General features: G+C 35.7%; 1 protein-coding gene across 1 annotated transcript in view; it reads right to left on the bottom strand.

Annotated features, from left to right (window-relative positions):
* Positions 1–5,987: 5,987 nt before the first annotated feature.
* The window catches only part of LOC128989513 (translation machinery-associated protein 16 homolog), a 37,152-nt gene continuing 31,151 nt past the window's right edge, over positions 5,988–11,988 (bottom strand). Inside the window, exons 5-6 of the mRNA XM_054411410.1 lie at positions 6,672–6,881; positions 5,988–6,067 (exon numbers count right to left, since the gene is read on the bottom strand). Of these exons, the coding sequence (XP_054267385.1) occupies positions 5,988–6,067; positions 6,672–6,881 (290 nt within the window). The remainder of the gene's footprint in view (positions 6,068–6,671; positions 6,882–11,988) is intronic.

Here is an 11,988-nt window from a genome sequence, read left to right as displayed (position 1 = left end):
CCGAGGATGTTATAATTCTGAGTGCCTTTTTTGGAGCAGCAGTACATCATGGGCTGCAGGAGCGTGTCCCCACAATACCAGTCCATACATTATGTGGCTGTGGAAGAGGGAATGATACACAGTCTTTAAGTAAGGCTGCGTTATGATTGATCTAAGTTTCCTTAATAGGTACAAAACTCTGGAGAACTTTACTAGCTATATAACCAAACAGTGAGACACAAATAATGAGAAACTAACTAGTCTAGGAGCTAGGCCAACTCCCGTGTGCACTTTAATGTGCCCTCAGTTTTGTTGCGGGGCTTTATTTAACACCTTTGGGAGCTTAAAAAAATACTGGTCACGTGGTCCAAATCATGGTCGTTTGGCCGCCATATTGGAAAATGGCCGCCAAAACACTAGATTATTTGCTAATACGTATCTCCGCACCCAGCGGTCCGATTTTAATTTTCTAAAGCTCATTTTACTCCATATGTGATTGCAAACAACTTTTGTATTTACACTTTTTTGCTAAACCCATTATTTATTGAGATAAATTAACATTTATAATATTTCCAGTAACGTTGTGGAAATAATTGTTGGTTAATGCGTCCATTCGTTCCAAAAGCTTAAAAGTATCGATAGCCCCAGTATTTCGCTCCGCTACTGTCGCTAGCGATATAAACTGTCAGCTGTTTACATGTCTGATTCATTGTTTACGGTTTCTTGTTTGTTTGTTTAGTTGGTAAAATATGGTTGGTTTTAGTGCAAGGTCGCAGAGAGAAATAGTTTATAAACTGCGATGTGAATAAACTTTAAGTAGGTATTTACTTATACTTATCTTAAGTAAATAGTCCAATGTGAATAAAACATAAGTAATTTCTTTTTTTAAGTGTTTACTTTTTTCTATAAGTACCTATTTACTTTAAGCACACAAAGTTAATTTAATGTAAAATTATACTCACCTCTAAATAAGTATTTGATTTACTTAACAATTAGGTTTTACTTTACTCAATAAGTATTTACTTATAAATAAAGTTTATTCACATCTCAGAAAGAGTAGATAAACTTCAAGTGAAATAAGATGAGTGACACCGTGAATCTGGTCCACCATAGAAAGAGACGTAGAGACGTTGATGAAGACATTGACTTGTGCATTTTCTGTAAAAAAGTCAAACGTCCGTTGCAATTAAGTTCAAGCGAAAAAGGTATAAAAAACATTAAAAGTGCGACTGAAGTTATTAAGGACGATGTGTTGAAAGGCATTAAAGATGAAAATAGCATAAAGTATCATTTAGCCTGCTACAGACCTTACATATTGAAAGGAAAATGATTTAAAGAAAGACAAGAAAAAGACACTCAGTTTCGGAGTGAACGATTTGAAGATAAGTCACTCAGTCTAATGCAACCAATTAAGAGACTAAAAAAAAGAGTAGTAAACCCCATAATCCGTTAGAAGAGGACGTAAAGAATGAAACCGCCCATGCTCTGCGTTTAATTGACATTTCACGGTGTCGAGGATATGACATAAATCATCTTTTGTCCTATGAATTAACTTCTACATCTTTGTTTTTGACCAGAAATGGATTTCTGACAAAATCAGATAAATCGCAGCTGGTTCATGAACTTGAAAAAAGTTACAAACACCACCAAATTCCGAAACTCCTCAATCACCTGGCAAAGCAACAGTTATAGATTTTATGGCATTTGCAAGGAAGGTACCAACTAAATCTTTAAAACTGAAGACATATGAAGAATTGGTACGAAGCATTTGGAAAGCTATATCCCAAGCATCTTACAAAAGTGAACGCATCGATATTGTTTTCGACGTTTATAATGAAAAAAGTGTTAAAGGGTTTGAGAGGTCCAAGCGATCAAGGAAACAACCTGTAGAATATGGAGCCCCAAATGACAACACGCCACTTCCTGTGGATACTGACGCTTTCTGGGCCTCATCTAAAAATAAAGAATTGTTGCAAGCTTACTTTTTTGAATGGATATCCCGGAAAGAGGATTCATTCACTGCGTCTTCTATCATTTATCTCGGTGGTGTAGTAAAAGATGGTCAGCCAAGATGTTTTGCTATTGAAAACGGGATAGTTGAAGAAGAGCCTACTTTGGAACCCGAACATGAAGAAGCCGATGACAGGATCTTAAGCCATATTTCTCACATAACATTGTCTTCAAAGTTAAGCAACGTAGTTATCTGTTCTACTGATACAGATGTTTTTGTTAGTGCACTCTATCAATACCAACAGAAGTGGAAAAGCTTAGGACTTAAAGAGCTGTGGATTGCTTTTGGAGTAGGCAAAACATCGCGGTACATCCCACTTCACTCCTTTGAAGACAGAGTACCACTTACTGTTTTAACAGCTTTACCAGCCATTCACTCTTTAACTGGCTGCGACACTACAAGCAAGGTTAGTACGAAATTAGCAGCTTTAAAAACAGCTGAATCCTGTGCAGGAGACCTCTTGGTAGAGTTTGGAAAAGGGCCATTAAATGAGGACATGGAAAAAAAGCAGAAGAATTTTTGGTTCGAGCACTTTCTTCAAGTTCATCAACAATGGATAAATTGCGTTTTCATCAGTTCCATCACAAGAAACTACGAAACTTTCAAGATTTAGCACCAACCTCAAGATCTATCCGTCTTCATAAAAAAAGGAGCTACTTGCAATGTTACAAATGGATCCATGCTTTGGAACCATCTGAGAAACTTAATCCCTTGGACTATGGTTATGTAGAGGAAGGTGATTCTCTGATTCCACAAGTGACAAATGATCCAATGTTCCCTGAAGATTTCCCTAAGCCATGTAATTGCCAGACGTGTTTCAGAGAAACTGTATGTCCCTGTAGAAGATTGAAAGTAATGTGCTGTGACTTTTGTAAATGTAAGAGTAGTGTTTCAGACAATTGCAAGAACCCTCATACATAATTTTGCAATTCTTGTTCTTGATAAGATTTGAAACCCTAAGTTTTGGAAGACTATGTCTCTATATAACTTTTATCAGTAGGTAAATAGTAATGTCTCTATGTAAGTTAATAGTAAATATATATTTTAAACACACGTTTAAGTCTTTTAATATATTTTTAATTGATAGTTTTAAGCTTTTGTAACGAATGGACGCATTAACCAACAATTATTTCCACAACGTTACTGGAAATATTATAAATGTTAATTTATCTCAATAAATAATGGGTTTAGCAAAAAAGTGTAAATACAAAAGTTGTTTGCAATCACATATGGAGTAAAATGAGCTTTAGAAAATTAAAATCGGACCGCTGGGTGCGGAGATACGTATTAGCAAATAATCTAGCGTTTTGGCGGCCATTTTCCAATATGGCGGCCAAACGACCATGATTTGGACCACGTGACCAGTATTTTTTTAAGCTCCCAAAGGTGTTAAATAAAGCCCCACAACAAAACTGAGGGCACATTAAAGTGCACACGGGAGTTGGCCTAGCTCCTAGACTAAACCCTAAAATAATAGAAACAAATTGTAAACAAAACACGACATCTACAGAAAATCGGACAGAACTAACAATAAAATTGGCTTCAGCTGTTCAATAAGGATGGGAAATCTACTAAGGGACTATGTTTTATAGGTTTTATCTATGGTAATATGTAACCATAGGGGTTTCTATAATCGCTTTGTTAACCAGATCTCCGCCATTTGGAATTTTATTATCTTTGGATTGTTCAAACCGCAATAGTATGTATGGTAGAAGTAAGAGATATGTTATAGAAACAAATTTATTTGGCCCAATTCAAAATTTTTAAATAATGGCAGTTTAACTACATATTTTAATAAATTAATTCCAAAAAATAGCTGGTTTAATGAAAAAATGTCAGATCACTTTTATTTAGAATTTAAAATATCCTATAAAACGACCAAGATAAAAAAATACCCCCGCCACAGCAAACCTGCAGACTTAGCGAATTTCCATTTGCCTGATTGGATTTAAACTAAAATGTCTCCTTAAAAATATCACATTTATTCCCTATTTAAACAGAAATAGTTTAATGAGTACTTAGGTTTGCTGCAACAGGGAGGGTAAAAAAGTTTTTTTATATGTAAAATGTTAAAAGGTACTGTGGTTTAGTAAGAAATTAATGTATTTTCCAAATTTGATCAAAATATGTTCATAAACAAGCAAACTACAACAGTTGACTTATCCTCCATAAGAATAACATGGGAATTTTAAAATTACAATTTTTATGAATTTTCTCCGTAACAATTAGGCGCATAATAACGCTTCAATATACTAAATTATTTGGTTTTTAAGCTCTACAAAATGGTTTAAAAATAAATTGTTAAATTTTGTGTTTTTAGGGTCAAAAATGGGAAAAACCTATTTTTATCCCATAAACCCCCATTCCCATAGTCCGATCATGCTGGTTCGCGAACTCATTCAACTTCATCCCGCCTTACACCTTCAAACCAAATTTTATCAAAATCGGACAAAAATTATTTAAGTTATCGTGCGGATGGACACATATATATATATATCTAAATATAGATATATAAAAATTTGAACGAATGGTGTTTTTGGCCTCTGGGGACATCAAAATGAAAAAGTAAATCGGTCCCAGGCCTAGGTCTTACCATGAGACCTACGGTAATAGCTACTTCCCTATAGGGAAATTCGCTAATATTGAATAAAGAATAGCTTGACTTTATTACCTCATTTTAAAACAAAAAATTAGGATATTTCAATTATACTTATATTATTTTGATCTTTTTTACCTTAGGTTGTTTCTTAGGTACCTAATTTTAAATGCTAAATCAAAGTATTCATACCATTTTTTCATAAAATCAGCCATGGTAATTTAATTATAAAAATTAAAATTGCCACCATTTTGAATTGGACCAAGTAAATTTTTTCCTGAAATAAATCATTAAAGTGATTTGTCATTTACGATTTTTTTTCACTCGTAGAATCATTTCCCGGAGTTTGACTGTTTAATTACAGGACATTCTGTACATACGGCTAGATGAGAGTGACAGTGTTGCCATTTATAAGCGCAAGCGTAAAGTTTAAAAATGGCTATTAAACCTTGGGCGGGAGTTATCAGAAAAACTACTCCAATCCTCATACACATTTGGTGGCAATTTCAAGCCCTGAGGGTATTTTGATTGGTAATCTTAATCTATGCTTGATGGTGATTTATTGAATTGTTCATTTTGGCATCTTCAAGTGTATAGATGGACCAGAGAACTTATTAATTGTTTTTTTTTTATCTGATTCTGAACTAATATCAGTTAAATCATTAATTTGAAGTTTATTATGGTTTATAATGGTTTAAATACCTGCATTCAGTAATCCAATATGCTGCTTGTGGCAACTATAGTTTCGGTTCACAGGGAACCATCTTCAGGCCGTACAAGGCGTCGTTATTCACTTCCATATATGAAGGTCGTCATTTAATAAATAAGTACATAGAACACGAACACACGAAAACGCACATTGACACGAACATTTAACATAAAAATACCGAGTACTCGGGAACATGAGACAGGTGACGCGGCCGGGTGGAAGTTCTCCTTCCACCCGGTCGCGTCACCTGTCTCATGTTCCCGAGTACTCGGTATTTTTATGTTAAATGTTCGTGTCAATGTGCGTTTTCGTGTGTTCGTGTTCTATGTACTTATTTATTAAATGACGACCTTCATATATGGAAGTGAATAACGACGCCTTGTACGGCCTGAAGATGGTTCCCTGTGAACCGAAACTATAGTTGCCACAAGCAGCATATTGGATTACTGAATGCAGGTATTTAAACCATTATAAATATTCAAACGTAATCCGGAGGCTAACAACTCTTAAAAATGAAATTATTATGGTTTTGTATTTAAACAAAAATCAGTAGACCAGCAGCGGACAATTTTTTCGTTTTGCAAGTCTAGTCCATCTTTTAAGTTAATTTAAAACAAGCATTTTATGTTAAGCTGGGTTTTCCTAGGCGTGGAAACGGAGCGCGGACTCCTCTTGTCTTAGGTAATTAAATGTTACTGTTTTCCTAGAAGCGGAGCGGCATGCCTTGTTAATCGCTTTTCTACTCTCCGCCCTCCGCTCTCCTCTTCCGCATCTAGGAAAACCTGGCTTTAAATTTAAGTGATCATATTCTGAGCTTGAGAATCAGCTAATTTCTATGAAATTAAACATTATATCTAAGTTTTGCTTTTTGTACTTGGATTAATGATTTTTGTTAGAATGACTTAATATTTTGCAGATTGAAATTGTTGTATTAACTGATATAATCATTACAGTATTATTATTTAGTATGATGATTTACTGTCAATAAAAAAATAAAATACCTATTTAAAGTCTGATTTTAATATCTCTGTACAATTTACCATTTTTTTCAAAGAAGGTAAAATTTGAAATGATTAAAAAGTACAGAACCATAAAAAATCAATACAGTGACATTCATACCCATGTTAATACTATTTACCTACGACAGTTTTGTAAACTAGCCGTTTCAGATCAGTTCTTAGAATTGAAAAGATTCTTTTAACACGGGTAACGTACCAATGGGGTTCAAGGATTGGGAGAAAAGACTCAACTCACGTAAATAGGTAGCAACTCATATAGATATTCAACTCGTATAGATGGATTCAGGAGCAGAATAAGTAAGCGTTTAGTATCAAAATATTTTTATTTGTTTTCATCGATTTCCATGTTGTTTTTACTTAACTCATTCATTATTCTGGTGTCTATTTTATTGATGTCTTGACCATTCTCATTAGATTCTACAGGACTAGCTGGTCTGCTCTTTAAACAACCTCTTTTCAGGAACTCTCTGGAAAATCTTCTTAGCTTGAACTGCTGTAGAAATCTGAGTTCACCATTCCATCTGCGCAAAAACTCTACTTGGACTGGTAGGAGAAGATTGGGTAGTTCTGAAAATGAATTAAATCTGTTTAAGACTATCTCAACCCTTAGGCTACGGTCACAACTAGGCAACTCAGTTGCCGCAACCTGGTCGCAAGAGCAGGGACATATTTCCGAATAGGCGGAAAGGGCGGCAAATTTTAGGGGCGGCAAAATTTTGAGGGTAAAAAAATAAAAAAAACTAAATTTTAATCTAAAAAAAAAAATTAGCAAATAATTTTGGAAACGGCAAAATAGCCATTTCAAATATTTTGATTAAGTATACAACTATTTCAGAACGCATCCAAGTCAAACAAACGTCAATAAATTATTACACAGCTGTGTAGAGTTGTCCGTGCCGTCCGTGCTGCCCTATTGGTCTGGCGGACACGCTCGCCGCGGGTGCGGGTCGCCGTGCCACGTTTTCTGTGGTGCCGGCCGCTATGTCTAGTGACAAACGTAGAAATCACTCCCTTCTGTTTACTTCATACACCACTACGCAGCGGCAGCTCTATAGCTCAAACACAACTAGAACTTTAAGGTTATGTGAAGAAATAATTTGAGGAATCAGCAAAAGTTAAAATAGATAGTTGCTAGGCAGCGGTGACAATAAAACAATTCTATTGCAATGCTATGGATACTGATTGTGTATTTAATATGCATTCATGTTTTAAAAAGTAAGCGATCAGCTGACTTTGCGGCCCTAGGGATGTAAGAACCTGCTCGGTCCCCAAATGACGATGACTTTAAATCGTCATTTGGGCTTAAAATCGTAACTTTCAGCCACCAATTAACACATGTAAAACAGCTAAAAACATCATAGTGTAATGGAAAGTTATTAAATTTGTTGATGCAGCATGCAATATTACAAATTATTTTTCCACAAAACCAGCTGACAGGGCATGTATTGGCCATTGGGGTGATATTAGTGAGGTCGGGGAGTGCGTTGAAAAGTGGGAGCGGGAGGGGCGGCGGCAAACTTTGTTGCCTAGAGGCGGCAGATACTTAAATACGTCCCTGCGCAAGAGGTGATAGCACTAGAGCGACTTCTAACTGTTTGGATGACATTTTTGGTTTTTAATGAGAGAGGAACTGTTGCTATTTGTTAAATATCTATAAAAGGAAGGGGAAACACAGATTCGGAGTGCACTCCCTGAAACATTGTCATTTGGCACCCTAACAACATTGTTTCTAGGGATGATGTATTTTCAAATTGCACATTATTTGTAGTAGGCTATTTTCATATGAACTATTGACACATAGCTTTATCTAGAAAATAATCAAGCACACCAATGTAAAAAATAAACAAGGTTTAGAATTCCTATTGCACAAGATGATACTTAAGCTTACACTTGCACGCAAATATATAAATCAAACAGTATACTTTCCATAATGTTCTTACGTAGGCCTTCGCGGCCGATGTCATAAGAGTTCATGGTGTTTTTTGACGTCAACCGCATCGTCCCTACTAAACTATTGCCAGACGTTTCGCCCTTAATATGAAATGGTAATGTTAATGTTAAATTAATGTTAGACACTTTTATTCTTTGTCATCTAGTGTGGCCATGGGAAATCTATGTCCTAGGAATCAATGAGCATTAATAGCCGATGTTTACAATACATCAATGTTTTTCCACTGATGTTTGACGCTTTTTGACGTTGATGGTAAGTACACATGTTTTTTTACACCAATGTTTAGGACTAAGTATGTTTGTTTTAGTAGTAAGAGTGTTGATGTTTTTGTTTGTTCACATAGTATATAGTGAGATATTTTTATAATCAATGCTAAGTGAGCAATGCTTTTTAGAAGCAAGATCACGTGTTTAATTTCATTCAAACCATAATATTAGCCAGATGTTATAAATCATTGTTTGTCTATGTTTGATTTTATCATTTAAAAATTAAAAGCAAGTTAAAGCTTTGAGTTTTTTATTTGTTTTATTGTTTGAAAATGTTATTTTATGTACTGTAACTAGAAAGTTAAAAGTTTTTGATTGGTACATTTATTGGAATCTATATATTTAATACACAGTTGTAACACTGTTTTCTCAGTAATTACTGGACCGATCTACAAGATGTCTCAAATTAAAGGGGATAGTGTGTAGATTTGCCGAACTTCCTTAGAATTTACGTTTTTTCTAAGGGCTACGACCTACAGCCCTTTAAAGGTTGAGTCAATACAATTCTTATTGAAGAATATAATACACAGTTTATAAATTATTTGTCAGCTGTTTAATGTTTGTCAGACATTTGTTATTATTTTTATAACCTCACTTTCAGTATGCAATTATTAAACTTGGAGTTTCTATTTGTAAACACACGATTTTCATCAAGGAAAGTGTATTTGTTAACTTATTTTTGAAATGTTTTAGTTTTCCTGCAAAGTGATCTGAAGGGGTAATTGATTTTAAGTTTGAGTATGGAATGTGAAATAATACCCTTAGTAGGGAACGGAAACTTATTGTTTTGATCAATATAATTTATTTTGTACGGCCACCAGAATAATCATGGGGAAATCCGCTTGCAAGTTGTACATATAATTGCTAATGAGTGGGAAACGTACAAACATTTTATAGTAGGTGACAAATCTTACTCAAGATCAGTGTTAGACGTTCAGTGGTACCAAACTTTACCTTCTCGAGATGGCGAGTACGCTTGGATACGTGGAACTACAATATATCAGTGAATATTTTTTTTCAAGTACACAGGGAAGTTGGCGAAGAAGTATGTGACGACTTGATGTTTAATGGCAATGTTGACTCGGGTCATTATAGCGTTATAAAACTTTATCATTAACCCCAGGGTGTGAAAAGTATAAAAAGAAAAAGAAAATGTAATCATTAACCGGGCGTAAAGAGACATACCAAACGAAAAAAAATGTAGAGAACCATCAAACTAAAAAGGTAAAGAGCAGTGTTGGTGTTAAATGTGCTCTGGAAGTCCCTACAGAAAAATACCAACTCTTTTGAGTTGGGGTCGTTAGATTGGATTTGTCACTACTTCAAATCTATGAATTTCGAGTCAGAACAGACTAACTGGGACACAAAAATGTTTTAGTTTTCCTGCAAAGTGATCCGAAGGAAAGTGGTAATTGAGTTTAAGTTTGAGTATGGAATGTGAACCATCGAACTAAGTAGGTAAAGAGCAGTGATGGTGTTAAATGTGCTCTGGAAGTCCCTTCTAAAAAATACCAATTTTTTTAAAATTGGGGTCGTTAGATTGGATTTGTCAGTACTGCAAATCTATGAATTTTGAGTCAGAACAGACTAACTGTGTAACGCACATTTTTGTGTACGTTAGAATTTAAATAGATTTGAGCGTCGGATAGACAGTCTAGCAGTGTGGGGTTTCTTTATCTAAGAAAATTCCAGGGGACAGAGTTAATCGGGAGTTATCAGATAATCTTGTAATAATATTAGGCCGAATGTGTAAACAAAGATAAGGGCAAACCTTTTATTAGGCTACTGAATACTTTCGGTAATTTCTAATCTCTCTGGGATAGATGGATTAAAGCTTCCAAGTCAAATTAGGATTACTGAAAGATATGGACAATTTAAAATAAAATACGTAATTGATTCAGAGTGTGGTATTTCTCATGCGAGGCCAGCCCACAGGTGTTGGTGGTTTAACCACTCATCATAACATCATAATCAATTACGTTGATCGGAAAAATTGAATGACTTTACACTGGTGAACGGTGATAATTAACAAATTTCTTGACTATTCAGCTCGAATACTTTAATTGATATAATTTGAAATAGCCGTTTGTCGAGTAGAAAGGACACGATTGACTAACCAACAAAGGGAGGTTGGTGTCAATAAGCTCAGGACTGTTAGTGGAGGTTAGCAATATACAGCAATGTACTCTATGATACCTGTACTATGTTCTAATATCAAAGCCAATTAGCCTTAGGAGTGGTAGCGTCAGTTAAGATTCAAGTAGCAAGTAATTAGCAGATTATTAGCACACTGTATGTTGACTAACTAACGGTTTAAGAAGGTTAGCGTCAGTACAGGGATCTCGGGGAGTATTAAGCTGACCAACTAGCTGGAAAAGTGCTAGTGTCAGTTAAGAGACAATTAGTAGGTAATTAGCGGATAATTAGCAAACTGTTAAGCTGACTAACTAACGGTTTAAGAAGGTTAGCGTCAGTACAGGGATCTCGGGGAGTATTAAGCTGACCAACTAGCTAGAGGAGTGCTAGTGTCAGTTAAGAGACAATTAGTAGGTAATTAGCGGATAATTAGCAAATTGTTAGGCTGACGAACTAACGGTTTAAGAAGGTTAGCGTCAGTACAGGGATCTCGCGGAGTATTAAGCTGACCAACTAGCTAGAGGAGTGCTAGTGTCAGTTACGAGACAATTAGTAGGTAATTAGCGGATAATTAGCAAACTGTTAGGCTGACTAACTAACGGTTTAAGAAGGTTAGCGTCAGTACAGGGATCTCGGGGAGTATTACGCTGACCAACTAGCTAGAGGAGTGCTAGTGTCAGTTAAGAGACAATTAGTAGGTAATTAGCGGATAATTAGCAAACTGTTAGGCTGACGAACTAACGGTTTAAGAAGGTTAGCGTTAGTACAGGGATCTCGGGGAGTATTAAGCTGACCAACTAGCTAGAGGAGTGCTAGTGTCAGTTAAGAGACAATTAGTAGGTAATTAGCGGATAATTAGCAAACTGTTAGGCTGACGAACTAACGGTTTAAGAAGGTTAGCGTCAGTACAGGGATCTCGGGGAGTATTACGCTGACCAACTAGCTAGAGGAGTGCTAGTGTCAGTTAAGAGACAATTAGTAGGTAGTTAGCGGATAATTAGCAAACTCTTAGGCTGACGAACTAACGGTTTAAGAAGGTTAGCGTCAGTACAGGGATCTCGGGGAGTATTAAGCTGACCAACTAGCTAGAGGAGTGCTAGTGTCAGTTAAGAGACAATTAGTAGGTAATTAGCGGATAATTAGCAAACTGTTAGGCTGACTAACTAACGGTTTAAGAAGGTTAGCGTCAGTACAGGGATCTCGGGGAGTATTAAGCTGACCAACTAGCTAGAGGAGTGCTAGTGTCAGTTAAGAGACAATTAGTAGGTAATTAGCGGATAATTAGCAAACTGTTAGGCTGACGAACTAACGGTTTAAGAAG

Source organism: Macrosteles quadrilineatus, unplaced genomic scaffold, assembly GCF_028750875.1.
Source record: "Macrosteles quadrilineatus isolate MER2022 unplaced genomic scaffold, UCM_ALF_1.0 Scaffold_3__2_contigs__length_128488019, whole genome shotgun sequence".
In the NCBI taxonomy this organism is placed as follows: domain Eukaryota; kingdom Metazoa; phylum Arthropoda; class Insecta; order Hemiptera; family Cicadellidae; genus Macrosteles; species Macrosteles quadrilineatus.
Note: the sequence above shows the minus strand (reverse complement) of the source record. Positions and strands in the feature narration are given on the sequence as shown.